Source organism: Uranotaenia lowii, chromosome 1 (genome assembly GCF_029784155.1).
Source record: "Uranotaenia lowii strain MFRU-FL chromosome 1, ASM2978415v1, whole genome shotgun sequence".
NCBI lineage: Eukaryota > Metazoa > Arthropoda > Insecta > Diptera > Culicidae > Uranotaenia > Uranotaenia lowii.
Window position 1 is genome coordinate 17,642,997 of NC_073691.1, and position 20,165 is coordinate 17,663,161.

The 20,165-nt window shown below is 42.7% G+C and overlaps 2 protein-coding genes across 5 annotated transcripts in view; both read left to right on the forward strand.

Moving 5' to 3' along the window:
* The first annotated feature begins 1,448 nt into the window (after positions 1 to 1,448).
* LOC129753893 (uncharacterized) lies at positions 1,449 to 5,395 on the forward strand. Of its 3 annotated transcripts, none has more exons than XM_055749753.1 (8): positions 1,449 to 2,453; positions 2,522 to 2,605; positions 3,186 to 3,345; positions 3,454 to 3,515; positions 3,638 to 4,564; positions 4,632 to 4,790; positions 5,006 to 5,098; positions 5,222 to 5,395. In XM_055749753.1, exons 1-7 carry the CDS (start codon positions 2,186 to 2,188, stop codon positions 5,038 to 5,040), a joined length of 1,695 nt encoding a protein of 564 aa, XP_055605728.1. In that variant the 5' UTR covers positions 1,449 to 2,185; the 3' UTR covers positions 5,041 to 5,098; positions 5,222 to 5,395. The 3 variants fall into 3 exon arrangements, with proteins under 3 accessions (XP_055605728.1, XP_055605718.1, XP_055605725.1); XM_055749743.1 differs by having other exon boundaries at positions 1,453 to 2,453; positions 4,632 to 4,944; XM_055749750.1 differs by having other exon boundaries at positions 1,454 to 2,453; positions 3,189 to 3,345; positions 4,632 to 4,944.
* A 511-nt stretch (positions 5,396 to 5,906) lies between these two features.
* The window catches only part of LOC129756601 (tyrosine--tRNA ligase, mitochondrial), a 74,059-nt gene continuing 59,800 nt past the window's right edge, over positions 5,907 to 20,165 (forward strand). Inside the window, exons 1-3 of one of the 2 annotated variants that reach the window (XM_055753521.1) lie at positions 5,907 to 6,213; positions 18,196 to 19,292; positions 19,358 to 19,523. In XM_055753521.1, coding sequence (XP_055609496.1) covers positions 6,083 to 6,213; positions 18,196 to 19,292; positions 19,358 to 19,521 — 1,392 coding nt within the window. In that variant the 5' untranslated portion in view covers positions 5,907 to 6,082 and the 3' untranslated portion in view covers positions 19,522 to 19,523. Of the gene's footprint in view, positions 6,214 to 18,195; positions 19,293 to 19,357; positions 19,758 to 20,165 lie in introns of those variants that run through there. The other variant, XM_055753513.1, reaches the window with a different exon arrangement.

The window sequence follows — 20,165 nt, forward strand, 5'->3', positions numbered from 1 at the left end:
TTAAGAACGGATATCCAATGTCATCGGGTCCGGAAGAGAGTCCTTTGACTTTACGTAGGGCAGTGTTAAGTTCTTCTAGGGTGAAGTCGGAATTGTAGGAGGAGTTAAGAGGAAGATTTTGAATAGGGAGTGGGGCTTCTTCGGATAGGGTTAGATTTGGTTGGATATTGCTGGTGGAAGAAAAGTGCTGGCAGAAAGCTTCAGCAAGGAGAGGTGGGTCGTTGGTATAGTTGTGGTTAAGGAGCAGGTGAAATTGATTTTTCCGGGGCTCTCCATTGAGGATTTTGATTTTACTCCAAAGGATTTTGGATGGGGTGTTGGGATTTATTTCTTCAGTGAACTTTAGCCAGCATTCGTTTTTTGCGGAGCGGACGGCGGACCTTGCTGCTGCCCTGGCTTTTTTGAAGGCTATCAGAGCATTTTGTTTATTGGGATGGTCATTTGGAATTCGTCTCAGGAGTCGCAAGGCCTTCCTACGTTTTTTCAGAGCTTCTCGGACTTCAGGTCCCCACCATGGAACCGCTGTTTTCCCTGGTATCCCACTAGTGCGGGGAATGAATTGTGTACCCGCGTCCAACAGAATGTTATTGAATTGCTCGAGAGAAATGGATTCATGCATGGAGATTAAGTTGTCGATATGTGTTTGGTAATCTTCCCATTTGGCTTCATCATATCGCCAACGAGGTCTTGTTGCGGCTATTGTTCCTCCCCCAGGACTTAGGCATCTGTTTAAATAATCTGTGGTTTAAGCAATGAGTTCATTCAATGAATTGCACAAATTCATTTCGATCAGAGTAACAGGGGTGCCAGGTGAATTTGACAAAAATCAGGACACCGCAATGAAAAAAAAAAATCAGGATTTTTCAGGACACCACTAAATTGATGAAAATAACATGCAGTTCTGCTTAGATTGCATAACTAAAGGCGAAATACAGGTACTGACTACTCCTAAAATTATGCAACTAAAGTGAGAAGAACCTCGGCTGGCCTGAAGTAAATATCGAAAAACACTATTAAAATATTATTTGAGCTCAGGATTATCATCGGTTCAACTGGTTAAACTATTTTATTAAAAATCTACTTGATTTTCTCAGCATTTAACAGTAAATTTTGTTATAGTTTAGATATTTTTCAAAAATCAGAACATTTGAAATGTCATTTTGCTAAAATCAGGACAATTCAAGCGTTTTTAAAAAATCAGGACGGCCACTCGAAAATCAGGATAAATTCTGAAAAATCAGGACACCTGACTGACACCCCTGCATAGTAATCTGTTAGAAAAAAAATGCGTGCCCTAATAAACGGTTAGCCAGCCGAAAAAAAATGTGTGTGAAACGCAGACAATTATGTCACGAATACTTAGTGGCAAAAAGGGTTATGTCCGCAGAAATCAGTATCAAGAAGTGAGTTTCATCAACCTTTTTCATATGGACACAAGACTGAAATTTTTGTTCATTCGGCAACACTGTTCTTAAAAATCTTATATTTAAGCTTATAAGCTTTTATAAAAGCGTTAAAAAAGGTCAACAACAGGGCAAATAACAGACCGTGATTGGGTTTGAGCGTTTTGACACAATCGCCATCTTGAATAAGTTAATTGACAGGGCGTCGGTCTGTTTATGCTCTATCTACAAAAGAAGGATAAAAAGAATAGAAGTGTAGTGCTAAATCTAATGTGAATAAAACGTTCGGAGCAGACTTCACAATTTACACTACAACGAAAACGAAACAGCATTTCAGTCTGCCTACTCAACATTTTTGGAGCCGAAACGACCGGAACGTAAACAAACTGATTACCGGTCACTCATTCCCAACCCGTCCACCATCGAGAAACTTTTGATATCTCTCGTCTACTTAACGTTAAAGTTACACACCCGCATATATATCACATGCTGGGCTGGATCAGTTTTGACTATGGTTTCGATCGATTTCAATAAGTTTAATTAGGTTTAATTGAATCCAGATTCGATCTAGTTTCGACCAAAACATTGCTGGTTGAGTGAACAGGAATTCACTGACAGGAACAGATCAAAATAGATCAAAATCAGGACTTGAGTGTTATTTGAGCGGGATGAACATGAGCGCCATCAAAGTTTATATTCAAGTGTAAACATTGGAAGCGTTTTTAAATTTAGTTATTTTATTGTAATTCGTGTGATCAAGTTTTAAAGTAAATTTCGAGAATATGCGGGCGTATCACTGTTCAGTTAGAGGTTGTAGAAACAAAATGTCGACTACGAAACACGATACCAGCATCGTCTATCATAATTTTCCTAGAAACAAACAGCAGTGGGAAGCTTGGAGAGCATTTTGTGACAACGGGAAAGAATGGACACCCAAGCAAAGCCAGGGTATCTGTTCAAAACATTTCGGTCCAGATTGTTATGATGCCGCGTTTCCATTTCATTCCATTCCGGATCTTGCAAAACAGTCTAGACGCCTCGTTTCAAAAGGTAGCTATAAAAATTCCCGAATTAAATAAACTTTTTTAAATCAACTTGTTTTTAAAAATTAATTTCAGCTGTGCCCAACCTCCGAGCACCTGAGCCTGAGCCACGGCGATCTTGGTCGATTTCCCCACTCCCATGGAATGATTCACAATCCGGTAAGTAGAGATTTTCTCACTTTCTGAAATATTTACCCTGATTAAAAGGGTTGTGTATAAATAAAGGTCCTTGGGCTACATGCTTATTTTCTCTTTGAGGTTATCTTTGAATTTCTTAAACTTTGGGATCTGAAAAGCTTCGTTTTGATTCATAACTCATCCATGATTTCTTGCAGAATTTTGAAGTTATGTTTACATTAGTAAATTCTAACTTTTAGGATTGTATGAGGGCATTTTGTTCTGAAAAACGATCATGATTATTATCAACTCTGGAACCTAATCTAATCGTTTTAATGCCAATTTATAAGTTCTAATGGGAATTAAACTGCCTCCAATCTCAAAAGACATACCTCTTTTCAAGTGGTTTTGACTCGGTTTTCTGAGAAGATACCAAGTAAGATCTTCGACAAAGTTGTTCAGCAGAAAATGTCATTTGAAGAATTTATAAATTTATACGAAAACGTTAAGATTGTGTTTCAAACGATTATTCTTTTTTTAAAACACGTGCATATTAGTCGTTTATAAGTTTAATCCATTGTAAACATATTAAAACCTCATTTTAATTAAAAATTTTTTTTAGCAGAACTTAAAAACGATACGCTAGAAGTGGAAAGACAGGAGGAGACATTGGAAGAAGTTTTCGTTTCCCCATTGCCGGACTTGGACAATGTAGAACTGAAGTCCGAACCAGAGGATAACAGCGAATTCGGACTGACGTCTACCGACAAGAATGATGAGAGGTAATTTTCTACGCGCTGGTAAATTAACTAAACCTTTCGCTTTTTGTAATATTATCAGTGTTTAGCACATTGTTCCGATGAAATGTAAAAAAATCAATTTATTTTCAGCAACAAAGCTAATTTACCATTGAAATCATACTGCCGTTTATGTTTACGATTAGTCAAATCAGGTAATATCATAATAATTTCCCATTCCGGTTGTCCAAAAACCAAATATTATTAAGATTGTTCACTATTTGATAGTCTGTTGTTCACATAAATTTACACGTTGATAAACTCAGCATATTTTCAGGTTTTCTCAAGTTGTTTGATGCCGATCAAATAAAGAAAGCGCGAGGCCTTTTCAATTATAGTTTTGCTAGTCGCCATCTTATTTGCAACAACTGTTCAATCCTGATGGATATCGCTTCGGATTTTAAACAAGCTGTGCAGGATGCAAACATGTTGCTAGAAGTTACAGGTGAGGTTGCCGGCGTTACTCTTAAAAGCGGATTTTGGGAAATTACATCGAATTTGGCCGCCGTTAGAAAATGTAAAAGAATGCTTGTGCAACATTTGGTAGAGCTGGGTATTGCTGCCGATACCTACAGATCACTCCACAAAAAGGCTTTTGATAGACTCAGTGGAAATGATAACTCAAAAGGTTGTTCTGTTGGTGAACCAAATGCAAGGATTATTTCGAACAATTCTTCTATTAGCGAACCGATTGAAACCAATACTATGGATAGTTCTGTTGAAGACCCAATTGCAACGATTCCCTTGGATGGTTCTTATGCCGATGAGCTTTCCCCCCTAGAATGCAAGGGCCTCTTGATAGAACCAATGCTAATTGAAGCATTGGAAACGGATGATGAAGATCAGCAACTAGAACAGAAGAGCGAGGACGAAATTACAACGGAAATTTTGAAATTTGAAGCGCTTGATGAATCAATATTCGAATACGATGTGTCTGATATCAATGAGAGAGAGTCAGAGAGACTTCGTGCTGCAGATAAAAGTCCAAAAAGCAAACAGCACAATAAAAAGAATGGTAAAACAAAAAATAACGAGATCGTAAGTTCAAAACGGAAAAGATCACAAATGACTAGAGAAGAGTATCTTGCGTATAAAAGAAGCACGCGCAAACCGTTGACATACAGTCAAACTCATTGGCTCTGTTATCAATGCGGAAAAACGGTGCACATCATGACTAAGGAATACCATATTAACGAGCACAAAGGTAAGCCATCCATGTGAATAAGAAATCTCATCAGTTTTCGGTGAAATAATTTTTCGAACTGCTGTAGGTATCAAACCGTATCGTTGCGAGAAAGGTTGCGATAAGACGTTCTACGGCGTTTTGCATAAGCAACGACACGAGCATCGCCAGCATGGCGGAGAAGATGGTGGATCAAAATCAATGACCTGTAGGATTTGCGGAAAGGTTTACCGAACGAGTCCTTACGGTATGAGTTTGCATATGCGTAAACATTCATCTGATCTGAGACACGATTGTGAACAATGTGGTAAAAAGTACTTAACCAAATTCTTGTTGCATACACACATGAGAAAAAAACATCACATTTTGTACCCCTATGAGTGCGACCAGTGTGGAGAAAAGTACAATTTTCAGAGATGAGAGGTATGGTATGATCGTAATGTTATTTTTTTTAAATTTTAGATTCAAGTATAAACAGGAGAAAGATTTTCACATGAATACTGTTCACGAGAGACATAAAACATGATCAAGCTGAAGTTCAAAGCTTCAAAAAAGGTAAATGCTTTTGAAGATAATTCAGTATTCTTAATATTCATAAATTATTTTTTTTGAATATGTTTCAAAAATAATCTTTTATAGATTAACGATCATCTACTTGAAAAACTTTTTCTTTTGCAGGTAAAACAGTATAAAATTTGCTCGATATTGCAACAAACTACATCATCAGCGCGATGCCAAACTTCCCCTATCCGATTTATAGAGTAAGTACGGTAAGTTTCAAAAGAAAATGATCGATCATTGTTTCAAAGTAGGTTAACATACAGTCAATAAAATGGACTAAAGTTCTTGAAATTGTTGCGTTCAAAAGTTTTCTTAACAGTGGTGATCTATTACACAGATTAAGAATTCTAATCTCTAATTATAAGTTTTTTTTTATACATTTGTTGAAATAATTGTGCTTGCAACATTTTAGCCAGAAAGACAAGAGAATCGTGAGAATCGTTATCTTACTGTATTCCAAATATAAAGAGATAATAGTAAAAAAGGGGAAGTAGCAAAGACAATAATAATTCCAGTTGATGCTATTACAGATGAAAAAGTAAATAAATTTTACACCTAAATTATATTAAATAATTATATTTTATGATATTCAATGTCATAAAAAATATACCTTACATATTTGTATTTTATTGTATTTTATTAAAAAATACAGATATTTCAATCATATTTATTTTATCATAAAATCATGAAATTTCTTAAAATAAAATTTTACTAAATTTAATTTAGCTGTTAAATCCGTTTCCATGCAGGTATTTTCCATTGTAGCTTCAACTGATATTATTCCCATTATTCTTTGTGTATTTCGTCTGCATTGAATTTATCTGTGGTTTCAAACGAAGAGTTCATTCAATGAATCGCATCAAATTCACTCGAACGTAAACAAAAGAAAATTGCCTGTGAAAGGTTGAATAACGCTAACCGGTCGCAGAGTATCGTGTGGTTTGGCAAGATTGGTTTTTGCTGTATTCTCAGTGGAAAATGCTGCTTCGAAGGATAGCAGTTGCAGGAAACGGTATTCGGATCAGATGCATACGTCGCTATACTGAAGGCAACATCCTGAAACTGCAGGACCGTGGATTTTTCCAGGATGTTTTTCCTGCCGAAACGGTGTAAGTATTCATTCATTTTCAACCAGGGTTGTAGTTCTGTGTCGGTTCAATATAATACTTTCATCGAAAGAAAAAAAATTTAAATCTAGAGTTTTTTTTTATTAGGTCGCAAGAGCCACTCAATTACTTTCGAGAAAATCGGTGTGGAAGTTTTGAAACAGCTTTTAAATTCTCATTTAAAAAATAACTGTCGGAATTGTTCGAAAATTCGTTCTCCTATGCAAAAAATAGACGACAAATATGTTTGAACATGTGATACGGGCATTAGTAAGTTCTTACTGGTTTAAATGTACTTACGTCCTATTGCATTGATTATCTTGCTCATACGTCGTTTCACAAATCATTAAGTTTTATCATAAAACTTGTTTGAACATGATCGTAACTTCGATATTCTGTTCCGTTCCGTTCCGTATGTTGCATGAAATGAATTCCAAAACAATTCGAACTCATGTTATAAAAGGAAGTGTCTGTTCAAATTTTCTTGAATTGCTGTTGTCCGGGACTGTCCATCAGGAATGTTTCAATTGGACTGTACATTTCTTGTTGATACTCTCATGACACGGGCCTTAATTCCGTTAACCGATCAACGAGTGCGGAAACATTTAATGCTGGATACATCTGTTGTAGGATAAAAATGTAATGCATGTATCAACCAATCAAAAATAACACTAATTTTACTTACCCAGCAATCAATTCAAGTCAGTTGTTCTATTAAAATAGCTTAAGTCTCTCTCACAAACAATGCTCTTCTAAACTAATAATATTTTCAATCATTTTCACTATTTTAATAAGCATTTACTGCGAAAATGCTAAAGGACCTATGAACCGCACTTGCCGAAATGTTTTTAACGTCCTTTTGCATCACGGCAATCCAGTGCTGCGCAAAACGTCGTTAAAACCAAATTGCACTCGAAAATGAGAAAGTCAACATACGTCTTAAATTCAAATCATGTTTTTAAAGAAATTTATTGAACAACTGAAACCAAATTTTTACCTAACATAGAATTCATGTTTGTCTATCGTTTCTAGTCAAAAGCTTGATTTTGTTTATATTGGTTCATACGACTTAATCAAAACTAACTCTAGAAATATTGTTTTTTAAATTAGTAATTTGAATATAGTAAAACTTTTAATTAGTGTTACATGCTAAAACATCAAGTGTTAATATAATTTAAAAAATAATAATTTAAAAATACGTTAATTTTAGTACTGTGGTTGGAGATTTTTGAGGTATGAAATTTCGGAATGTGTCCTTATTGTGTTAGTATTATTATTATTTTTATTAAAAAGATTTTACCATTCTTATGGCATTCTTGTCTGTTTATTGTGTTTATTGTGTACTAAGTTATAAAACACCTTTCAAAATATTCCATGTACACCGTGTGGCAAGTGTGAGACTCTACCCAAATATCTGGCGTAATTCGTGGCAAGATAAGAACAGGATTTCAAATTTCAAAATTGATGGCTACATGATTTCTTTGGCATTTTGTTGCGCACCCCAGAAAATTATAGAGAATGATTATGGGACTTACATGATCTGCTTTCTCGGTGATATCATTGAAACGGAAGTTCCATCAGAAGTCCTTGTTGGAGCACCGACGAATGCTGTGGCCGGGTTCCTTCTGCATTGAGCACCGACGAATGCTGTGGCCGGGTTCCTTCTGCATTCCCCACTTTGCTTGTGCTGGGACTTTGGGACCCGGATACCTGGAATCCTTGAAGCAAACTTGAGCGGCTGCGCAGAAAACCGGATCTCCACCATCCACATTCGCACCATGCATTTGCAAACAGTCGGCGCTGTGAGGTCGGTGTTCACGCTCGTGCTTGCGAGCGAAAGCGAGTCCCGTGCCCACTGGAAAAGGTTCCAACCGATGTGCCGTGCCCGCTGGAGAAAATTCCAACCGATGTTGATGCGCAGCGCGCCGTCTGTCGAGTTAATTGCATGCAGTCGGGAGACACCCGACTTTCCGTCTTCCAATATGCTTCGCTGTTTTGTCAACACGGTCACCAGTATGCGTACCAGCGCGACTGCCTTCATCTAGTGCTACACCAATTAATCCGCTGCCTTGTCCACTCAGTAGACGACCCACGCACTCGCGCGATTGCCGGGAATCTTTGATTCGGGCAGTTGCTGCACGCACTAAGGATCGGCTCGGCAAACTGGCCAATATCGATTGCCAGGAAAATCGATGGTCCTCACTCGCTCGATCGATCGAATTCAACGGCCTGTCCTGCTCAGTAGCAGCTATTCGGAAGCCGGGGAAAATCGATCCAAAATTGCTCGGAAGCCAAAATCGGTATCGAACAAAAACCCTGGATTAAAAAGTTTTGTATAAGGCTCTGTTTGTTCACATGAAAAGAACGTAACCTACCTCTAGGAGGGTTGTCCGTAGGCACAGTTGGCTAGAGCTTGATGGCGAGCGACTGCTCGATGAAGCCGACAATCGGAGTTGCCCTAGAATTTTCGGAAGTGGTTAGTTAGATCATCCGGATGTGCTTGGTGGTGTTTCGTTAACTCACCTCCTAGAGGGTTTCTCCGTCCTGTTTGCCGTTTCGCTAGCAGCGATTGCAGTGTCTGCTTTTTTCCGGTGAAGCGAGCCGAACAATGTGCTTTTTGCACGTTTTTTAATTCGCGCACTTTTCTCGAACGCGTGTCGTTCGTTCCGTTTACAAGTGACAAATGTGCTCTTTTTCGCTTGCCTTTCTGACAGCTGTCCTTATTTGTCAGTTGTTTGCTTGAAGTGAGCTGCGTGTCGAAAATTTTCTTTGTGACGTTGCCTACTTTATCGATGCACTGCCGTTATTCTGTGCCCATAATTCCACACGCTCAATATCATTTCTCCTACTCTGGGTGCTTATAGCCAAAATAACTCAATTTTGCTAAACAAACGTTACACAACACTACCACAAGAGAGAAGTTTCTTGTGAGCTGAGCGAAGCAAGCTCACAAGAAACTCAAACATCTGTTCAACCCAGGAACGACATAGAGACTATTCAGATCAAGATGTTTATTCTCAAGTATATCTTGAGCGGTACGACGAAGCTAAACTTCAACAAAACTAATACACATGAGCCCACAGCTCACCAGATCGGTTGATCCTTAACGTCCACGAAGCCACAAATACATAACGACAATCCATGTTGCCAGAAGTGATCAGTAAACCAGCCAAGCTGGCGAAGTCGTCTCTATGCCGCCCTAACCACTCTACTACCAAACAGTCTTGTGGTAAACATTCATACGAAATCTAATTTGGTTCAATTGACTAACCAAGAGATCTCACAAAAGGAACTGCAAGATACAAAAGAACAGATTATTAGCTCAATAATATGGAGGCATGTCTATGTCGGTGTTCCTCGGGAAAGGGTGGATTTAGCACCCAAATTGTCATGAGTCCAGATGGAAGTTTTACCGCGCTTCCAATTCGCGTTGCTTTTGAAGGGAAGTGTCATGACAACCCCCTACAACCGAAGACTATCCTCAAAACCCCATGCCTCAAATTTTAATTCACTACCATAGAAATACTAATCAATACTCTGCTCCTTGACATTATGCGCTAATTCTAGACTAAGATAGATCAACATAAGATTATGCTGAATTTGTTTTATTGTCGATAGCTGTATGGTTTCTTGACATTTTAATTGTTCTCGTTAATGGTGCTTGTGCTAAGTCGTAGACGAGGTTTTTTGCCTGCTCTGTGTCCTCTAGTCTTACGTGCTGCGCAGTTTGTTGTTGCTTCAAGCTTGTTGGTTGCTGCGATGGTCCTGCATGGCTCGGTAAACGAATGTATGAGTGCATCCAGTACGAAGTTTCACAGCCTACACTGAAGTCGATATGGCGGTAGCGGCCGTCATGAAGTCTACCCCTCACAACTTGCAATGCAGTGCTGTATTCGTTGGAGTGTCATTTTCGGGAAGTACCTGCGTCGTTTTGCTCCTTGACTGATGGCTATGCTTCGCTGGATTCTTTTCTGGAATGGCGAAGTGAAGCGTTCTTGACAAAACGTATTCAGGTGTTGTCGAGTTCGGTGTGTCATTGCATCAGGTATTTGTCACCTTCGAGAGTTGTCGTATTCGGGATGTTTCGCTTTCGGGAGTTGTCGCATTCAGGTTGACGTATTCGGGATTTGTCGCATTCGGGAGTTGTCGCATTCAGGAGTTGTCGTATTCGGGATTTGTCGCATTCGGGTACTGCAGTCATAATCTGACGTGTTGTGGAATGGGGCGTTTCGTCCTATTCGGGGTTTGTTACATGCGTTTGCTGGCTGCCTATGTTGTTCAGTGACGAGTATTCTCCGTAGTTTCTATTCCACATCTTGCTGTCTCGTGCCGTTGGTGGTGTCAAGGGTTTTCACTTTTCACTAGGACTGCGGAGCTTCTTCACGATTGTGCTTGGCATTCCAGCAATGATTGTTTCTCCGATGAGTATGAGAGGCGCGGTTTCTAGAGTGGGATGTTGGTCCGTCAGCCATCATCATTTCGTGTTTGGGTGGCGTTTACTGCTCGTGGTCTACAACATGAAGTCTGCTTACATAGCTTGAATGTGTTCCTACCGGTTGTTTTTTGTGGTTTTGGTGTCCTGACAATCGTTTCAATTGCAGCGACATGGTATGCAGCGCCTGGCTACGGTGACTCACCAGTGCTACTATCCCCAGCGCGATAACGCTGCTTGTGAATGACAGGATTGCTTCCAGGACACTGAGTGGCGGCAATCCCACGCAAGGTTGCCGGCCCTCCCCAAATTCTGACGAACTGCATGGCGGAGTTCTCAGAGTCTGTACAGCTGACGCTGGTCCCACGCAAGGCCGTTGTCTCCTTCATTAACGCCTACTTCTTCGTATTCGTCGGTGTACTAGCGACGAGTTCCGTTGTGTTCCGTTGAGTTATTCGGATGGAAGAATTTCTGCCTAATTTCTCCGATTTGTTGGGGCGAGGTTTCAAAATGATGTTGGTCCTTCAGCCTTCTCCATTTCGTGTTTTCTGCTCAAGTTGAGTTTGTGGTTAGCGTTGCTGCTTACATAGCTTTCAAACGGAAGCTTAGTCAGCCTTGATATCTTTGGCGTGATAACGACCTTGCTTTCCGCTGATGACATCCTCCAAAAGATAAAGATTTGCGCCGATAATCTGCTTGATCAACGCCGGAACAAACTTCGGATTCAGCTTTTGGTTTATGTGATCGACCTTCGATGATAACGTGAACGATCTTCGCCAAACTACATCTCCAACCTGGAAATTCACCGATCGCTTTCTCAGATCGTAACGCTGCTTCGATTTGTCGTAATTGCTCCGAATCTTCTTCACCACGAACTGCTGGATACGGTTGATAGTAGAAATGCGTAGATCCTGAGCAACCTTCGGATCGTCGGAAGTGTTGAGGTGCTGCTGATCATACAGGTCCGTGTAGAGAATAAGTTCACGACCGAAGTTTGCCATGTGCGGGCTTACACCGGTAACGTCATGTCTTGCGCTATTAATCGCGGCTAGGATAGCTGGTAGATTCTCGTCCCAAGCACGATGATCCTCCTCCAGAAGTGAACGGATACAGGTGATCAATACTCTATTTACCCTCTCTGCATTATTGACCATCGGGCAATAGAAAGCGGTCTGCATGTGGGATATTTTGTGCTTGGCTAGTAGTGCTTTGAACGATGCCGACAAGAACTGCTTCCCATTGTCTGATAAAACGATCCGAGGTCTGGAAAACTTCAGGAAGATCTGCTGCTCCAAAAACTCGACCATCTTCGCTGCATCTGCCGATCGCATCGGATGCGCAATCACATACTTCGTCACCCAATCAACGACTACCAGCATCACCGTGTTGCCAGCTTTGGAACGAGTGAACGGGCCTACAAAGTCCACTGAGATGAGTTCCCAAGGAAGTTTCGCTGGTTTCATGGCTCCCATACTCGGCATCAACGTTGTGGTCGGTGATTTGCACGCCTTGCAAGTGTCGCAACCCTTTACGTATTTCGCTACGTCCTGCATCATCTTCGGCCAGTAGAAGTGAGCTTGAACCTTCAACCAAGTCTTCCGGAACCCTAGGTGTGCTGCAGAAGCCGAATCGTGGAATTTCTGGATGACCTCAGCTCTCTTTTCTGTTGGCACCACCTTCTTCCAACGGTGTGTCGTTGCTCCCACCTCATCTTTAACTAGGCAATTCTTGAAGAGCTCGCCATTGACTAGCCGGAAATCTGGGAATTTTCCTCCTTCCTTCTCGACGCGTTCAACCAATTTTGTGTACCAGGTGTCCTGAACTGTAGAAACTGTGAACATCGTGGCAGTGGCGATCCTTGAAAGGGCATCTGGAACAACGTTGATGGATCCTTTCCGGTACTTGATTTCAAAGTCGAAGGCATTTAGGCGTAACAACCAGCGGCTCATCAACGCCGTCGGGTTTTTCATCTGCTTCAGGTAGCTTAGAGCGGCGTGATCACAGAAGACGACGAAGCGAACGCCCTCCACGTACCCTCTAAACTTCTCAATCGCCCGAATCACCGCAAGGCACTCTCTCTCGGTGACTGAGTACTTCCTTTCCGATGACGATAGTTTCTGCGAGAAATAGCAGACTGGATGCTCTTGACCTTCCCACTCCTGTGTCAGCACTGCGCCTATCACCACGTCGCTGGCGTCACACGCGATGGAAAATGGTTTAGTGTAGTCTGGCATGGCTAGTACAGGTGCCGAGACTAATGCTGACTTCAACTTAAGGAATGCGTCTTCCGCCTTCTCCGACCACTGGAACTTTGTTTTCGCCTTCGTCAGCTCAGTTAGTGGAGTAGCGATCTTGGAGAAATCCCCGATAAATCTGCGGTACCAGTTGCACAATCCCAGGAACCTTTGGACTTCCTTGCGTGACGTCGGTATCGGAAACTGCACAATACACTTGATCTTGTCGTCGTCAACGTTCCAACCCTTTTCGTTGAGCACATACCCAAGATATTTCATCTCCGCTCTACAAAACTTCGATTTCTCCTTCGATATCGTCAGCTTGGCGCGTCGCAGTCTGGCAGCGACTTCCTCCAGCGTCGTAATGTGCTCCTCAAATGAGCGCGAACAGATGATGATGTCATCCAGATAGTGAAACACCTGTGGCTCTAGATCCGCGAACAAGTATGTCATCAACCTAGCTAACGCTTGGCTAGCTGTACAAAGTCCGAAGGGAACTACCTTGAACTGGAAGTGTCCACGTTGCGGCACGGTGAACGCTGTAAACGGCCTAGAGTTCTCTTCCAGCGGCAGCTGCCAAAACGCGTCCTTGAGGTCTATCGAGGAAATGTATGTGCATCCACCCAAGTTGTTCACGATCGCTGAGATTTGTGGAATTGGGTAGCCTTCATTCGTCATGATGCTGTTCAGGTGCCTTGCGTCTAGACAAACACGATAACTACCGTTCTTCTTTTTTACAGCTACTAACGGGTTATTCCAGGGTGAGAAACGAGCCTCCTCGATGACATCCAGCTGTATCATTCGATCCACCTCTTTATTCACCTCTTCAAGTACATACTTCGACATTTGATAAAACCGCTGTTTCCTAGGCTTGGCTTCACCGATGTCAATCCGATGGCTGTACATGTCGGTTCTTCCCAGCTTTCCGTCTTCGGCTACAGGAAACAGTTGAATCGCCTTTGCTAGAATCTCCTGCTGCTGCTGGCTGAGTGGCTTCATTCTCTCCGACTCCTCGACCTGTTCGGCGATGTCAGCTTTAACGGTGCTACAAATGGCTTGCACCCCGAAGGTATTCCAGAAATTCATCCCGAGGATGAGACAATCTGGTAACGAAGGAAGAAGAATCACTGGAACCGTTTCATTTTTTCCGTTGTATGCTATCGGAAGCCTAACGAAGGATTCACAACGATGCAGTGTACCATCCGCTGTCTGGATACCTCCAACCAAAGCTGTTTTGCGAAGTCCCAACCGGTTGACTACTTCCACCAAACGACCACCGAGAAGCGAACAATTTGCGCCGCTGTCCAATAACCCAGTCATCTGCTCACCTAAAACGTCTACAACGGCGTGTGGTCTGTTGTCGTTTTCTAAATTGATGATAAGCGTATTGATTTGACGAAATTCTGGAATGCTTGAGGGATTGTCTACATAGTGCGAGGATTCTGCTCCCTCTGTGGTTGAGTCCCCGCCTGCGCGTTTCCCGATCGGTGTTGACAAGACGGACAACTTCGGAGTGAATAGCCTTTCTGGCCACAGCGATAACAAAATAGAATGGCTTGAGGCTTTCTGCAATCCGTAAAGCGGTGACCAGCTTCGTCGCAGTTCCAGCATACGTTGTCTGCCTGACGTTGCCTATTTGCGTCCCTGACCTCTCTTGGTTGCTGCGGCTGAACGATGTTCTGGTTGTGGTTCTGCGATCTAGTTGCTCCTTCGTTGCGATCAAACTTCATGCGTAAAGCGTCTACCTGCTGTATTAGCATCTCGATTTTGCTGTCTGTACTGTCGCTTCGTTCCTCCGACATGGTTGCTTCACACTCCATCTGCGCTGCTCCCAACTTCGCCTGTTGAACTGCATTCGCCTCCATCACGTTGACGCGACTATAGCGTTGGTTCTGCATCGCCGTCCTGTGTTGACGCGTTGGTGCTGGCGTTGCTAACGTTGGTTCTATTAGCGCGTTGTGAGGCACTGTCATGCGCCGCATATTCTGCTGAAGTCTGTTGAAGTCGTCGAATTCTTTGCACGCCTCCACTAGCTGATAGACTGTTCGAGTGTGCTGTGCGGCGGCAATAGCTGCATACGTAGAGTTGACGTTCTTTTTGATGATGAACAGCTTCTCTTCCTCTGCCATCGGCGGCTGGACGTGACTGAAAAGCATGTCGATATCTTGATAGAAGTTGCTGAACGGCTCATCTTCTCCTTGCAGACGGTGATAAGCTTCTACCCGAACGACGTATGAATAGTTGCTCGGAAGGAAGTGCTTTCGGATTTCTGCTTTGAATGTTGACCAAGTCCGAATACTCCCACGACGGAAGGCGCTGACGTACCATCGCAGAGCATCGCCCTTTAGGAAATGCTTGATGTTCTTTAAAATCAGCTCTCCTGGAATGTCTTCCGAGTTCGCAAAGGTTTCAACTTGCAGCAGGAACGTATTCAGAGAAACTCCATCCGTTTCGCCTTCGTACTGTAGCCGCCAATTGTGAATTGCTTTCGTTCTTCGATCCTCGCCAAAAGCAAAATTGTTTTCTGGAGTTGTGTGTTGTCTGCCGTAGCCTTGTTGCCACAAATCAGCCAAAATTTCTTCCCGCAAACGGTCGTATTCAGCTCGAGCGTTGTCTTCACCCGCATCGAATCTTGGAACCCGGTAAGGTGGTGGTGGAGTATCACCGACACCAAAACCTAATGTGGCTTTAGTGTGCGGCTGCCTCGATCGTTGTGAGTCCCGCGGTTCCCAAGGATTCCAGTCAGCAATGTCGTTGTGTTGCTGCCCAAGATTTAAACTAGTCGCTGTACTGCGTCCCCTGATATTCCTACCCGATGCTCTAGCTGTTGCAGAATCATGTAAGCTTCGGCTGGCCTGAACCGGTAGAGCTGCTGCCGAACGTTGCGAAACGTTGAAAGAAGAGCTGTTTCTAGGTTCGTTCCCATTTTCGTCGAAACCCCGGAAAGCACCTGACGAGTTAGCTTGCGAAGTCGTCCTTGGAATAGCTCCGGTAGTCCTGGCTGGCCTTCCTCCTTCGTTCGCCGTTGCTTCATCTGCTATTGCCTCAGCTTCCTCTCTGACATCTGGTGGACCACTCATATTAGATGCACTATTCGTATTGACAGATTTAGTAGCACGTTTGTTTTTTCTCCCGAGCGCGTCGTCAATATCTTCGAGCGTGAATTGTACGAGAAGAGACAGCGTTGAAAAAGTATCTGACAATTTACTAGGAGCTTCAATTATGTCTAGTCTATTTCGGTAGTGAATCAAGCGAGAACGAGTTTGGCGAATAAAGTCCAAATCGCTTCTCTTAAATGCGTTTTCAATTTCAGGTAAGAGTTCGCGCATTGCGCCTTGGCATGTACTAATATTTTGCTCAACGTCCATGACGTGAGACGAATCTTCATAAAATCTTCCTCTAATTTCATCTTCTTGCATTAATGCACGTAATCGAACTGCTCTTGCACGGCGATTGATAGAAGTGAGCCGTGGAATGTGTCTCAGAGCCAATTCATAATTGATCTCTTCCTCCGTTAGACAAGAAGGATCCATAGTGTTGTTTAAATGAGCTAATAACTTATGGTAGTGGTAACGAACAAAAGTGGGACTGATTCAAAAAGTCGCACAAAATTACAAAATGCCACAAAACTTCAAAAATTCTCAAATATAACTTCAAAATAACTGAGCAATAATAGTGATTGCTTCAGTGATTGGATTCATTTACGTTGGGCGCCAATGTGGCAAGTGTGAGACTCTACCCAAATATCTGGCGTAATTCGTGGCAAGATAAGAACAGGATTTCAAATTTCAAAATTGATGGCTACATGATTTCTTTGGCATTTTGTTGCGCACCCCAGAAAATTATAGAGAATGATTATGGGACTTACATGATCTGCTTTCTCGGTGATATCATTGAAACGGAAGTTCCATCAGAAGTCCTTGTTGGAGCACCGACGAATGCTGTGGCCGGGTTCCTTCTGCATTGAGCACCGACGAATGCTGTGGCCGGGTTCCTTCTGCATTCCCCACTTTGCTTGTGCTGGGACTTTGGGACCCGGATACCTGGAATCCTTGAAGCAAACTTGAGCGGCTGCGCAGAAAACCGGATCTCCACCATCCACATTCGCACCATGCATTTGCAAACAGTCGGCGCTGTGAGGTCGGTGTTCACGCTCGTGCTTGCGAGCGAAAGCGAGTCCCGTGCCCACTGGAAAAGGTTCCAACCGATGTGCCGTGCCCGCTGGAGAAAATTCCAACCGATGTTGATGCGCAGCGCGCCGTCTGTCGAGTTAATTGCATGCAGTCGGGAGACACCCGACTTTCCGTCTTCCAATATGCTTCGCTGTTTTGTCAACACGGTCACCAGTATGCGTACCAGCGCGACTGCCTTCATCTAGTGCTACACCAATTAATCCGCTGCCTTGTCCACTCAGTAGACGACCCACGCACTCGCGCGATTGCCGGGAATCTTTGATTCGGGCAGTTGCTGCACGCACTAAGGATCGGCTCGGCAAACTGGCCAATATCGATTGCCAGGAAAATCGATGGTCCTCACTCGCTCGATCGATCGAATTCAACGGCCTGTCCTGCTCAGTAGCAGCTATTCGGAAGCCGGGGAAAATCGATCCAAAATTGCTCGGAAGCCAAAATCGGTATCGAACAAAAACCCTGGATTAAAAAGTTTTGTATAAGGCTCTGTTTGTTCACATGAAAAGAACGTAACCTACCTCTAGGAGGGTTGTCCGTAGGCACAGTTGGCTAGAGCTTGATGGCGAGCGACTGCTCGATGAAGCCGACAATCGGAGTTGCCCTAGAATTTTCGGAAGTGGTTAGTTAGATCATCCGGATGTGCTTGGTGGTGTTTCGTTAACTCACCTCCTAGAGGGTTTCTCCGTCCTGTTTGCCGTTTCGCTAGCAGCGATTGCAGTGTCTGCTTTTTTCCGGTGAAGCGAGCCGAACAATGTGCTTTTTGCACGTTTTTTAATTCGCGCACTTTTCTCGAACGCGTGTCGTTCGTTCCGTTTACAAGTGACAAATGTGCTCTTTTCGCTTGCCTTTCTGACAGCTGTCCTTATTTGTCAGTTGTTTGCTTGAAGTGAGCTGCGTGTCGAAAATTTTCTTTGTGACGTTGCCTACTTTATCGATGCACTGTCGTTATTCTGTGCCCATAATTCCACACGCTCAATATCATTTCTCCTACTCTGGGTGCTTATAGCCAAAATAACTCAATTTTGCTAAACAAACGTTACAACCGATTTAATAAGAATAATATTTTTTTTTTTCAATTTTATATAAAAATATTATTTTGCCTTCGTTTTCTCTCTCCCGCTACAAATAGTGACAAAGCACGCAGCGCTCTCGGCAGCTGTCCGCAAACGATTTACGCTGGATTTGATCCTACCGCAGATAGTCTACATGTGGGCAATCTGTTGGTCATCATAGGGCTGCTTCACAGTCAGCGGGCAGGACATCAACCGATAGCCTTGCTGGGTGGTGCCACCGGTCAAATTGGGGACCCGAGTGGGCGCCAAACTGAACGTCAAGCCATGCTGCTCGAGGCTATGCGGCACAATTTGAACTGCATCGAGGCGCAAATTAAGCGCATTTTCGAGAACCATCGACAGTGTTTGTGGGAGAATCGTGGCCAGAGCTCTCCGCTTAAACCGGTTCAGGTGGTCAACAATGGCGACTGGTATCGGGAGTTGAATTTTGTTCAGTTTGTGTCAACTGTAGGGCGCCACTTCCGGATGGGTTCGATGCTGTCGAGGGCATCCGTTCAGAGCCGGCTACAGAGCGAGGCTGGCATGAGCTTCACCGAGTTCACCTATCAGATATTTCAGGCTTACGATTGGTTGCATTTGTTGCGCAATTCAAACTGCCGGTTTCAACTGGGTGGTAGCGACCAGATGGGTAATATAATGTCCGGCCACGAGTTAATATCAAGAGTCGAGAAGTCCAAAGAGGTTTTCGGATTGACGGTTCCGCTGATCACCAATGAGGAGGGTGATAAGTTTGGCAAGTCAGCTGGCAATGCAGTTTGGTTATCGGCAGACAAAACATCTCCGTACGCGTTGTATCAATTTTTTGTTCGGACCCCGGATGCCGAAGTTGAGAAATTGTTGAAGCTATTGACGTTTTTGCCGATGGATGAAATCCGCAGTCTAATGGCTAGACATAAACGAACACCGGAACTGTGGGAAGCCCAGAAGCGATTGGCTCAAGAGTTGACGCTTCTGGTGCACAGTGAAGAAGGACTTAAAAAGGCCGAAAGCCTAACAGCTGCCCTGTACAGTGGGAATGTAGAAGCATTAGGCAATCTGGAAGTAAAGGATATTCGGCAGACTTTTGGAGGAGCACCATTGGTTGACATTCTACCCGAGCCGGGAATGACCGTATTGAACGTAGCTATGCGGGCCAAATGCTTCCCCACGGAAAGTACGTTGTTACGCAGTTTATATTTATTTTTCGTCTCAATTTAAAAACAATGTTTCTACTTACAGAGGACGCTCTACGGATAATCAACGCAGGGGGATTCACAATTAACCTCAACAAGGCCAAAAATGTTTCCGAAGTCTTGGTACCCGGTGTACACATTCTAAAAAATGGCATTTCGTTACTGCGGGTCGGTAAACGCAATTATTACATTGTCAGATGGCTTGCTTAAAGGTTAGTACCTAATTAATTATTTCAATACACTTGAATGTTCCAAAAAAAAACAGGATTCGGCAATTTAATCATCCGAACACACGGTCCATATTGGTTTGTAAATGATATCGAATCTCCAATGATTTTCGTTTCGTGTTGAGGACGGTTGCTTAAGTACAACTCAACCGTGAAATAAAACAAATCAAATATTATATAGCTTAAAATTATAATTATATATGCATAAAACGTCGAGATTTGAAGACTTCTAAAAAAATGTTATGCCGACTTCAAGTTACGGTTTTTGTGCCAGGGCCATACATGAAATATTATTGAATATTTTTTTAAAATTGCGTCTTACACATATTTTTTTAATTAGAACAAATATTATTTCCTTTTTTAGTCACCCCCGCCTTCGATATTTCTCAAAATCCGAAGGGGGGGGGGGGGGGGGGGGTAAATAATGTTTGAAGTATTTTATGTAAATTTCGACAAAATGTTCAAATACCCGCAAGATAACAAGACCAAAATACAAATTTTGGAAGATGGAAGTTTCTTCACATTTTGTAATCTTGATTTTATTGAATTAGGCCGGAACAAATTTCAAATCCTTCTTTTGTCACTCGGAGTTGCATCATCGCGAGGGGGGGACAATAAAAAATAATG

Bases quoted from the DNA above. Each gene is read 5' to 3' on its own strand.
- LOC129753893 (XM_055749743.1), top strand. From the start codon at position 2,186: ATGCGGGCGTATCACTGTTCAGTTAGAGGTTGTAGAAACAAAATGTCG. The intron at 3,346-3,453 runs GTAATTTTCTAC...ATTTATTTTCAG, and splicing joins ACCGACAAGAATGATGAGAG to CAACAAAGCTAATTTACCAT. The intron at 4,565-4,631 runs GTAAGCCATCCA...GAACTGCTGTAG, and splicing joins CCATATTAACGAGCACAAAG to GTATCAAACCGTATCGTTGC.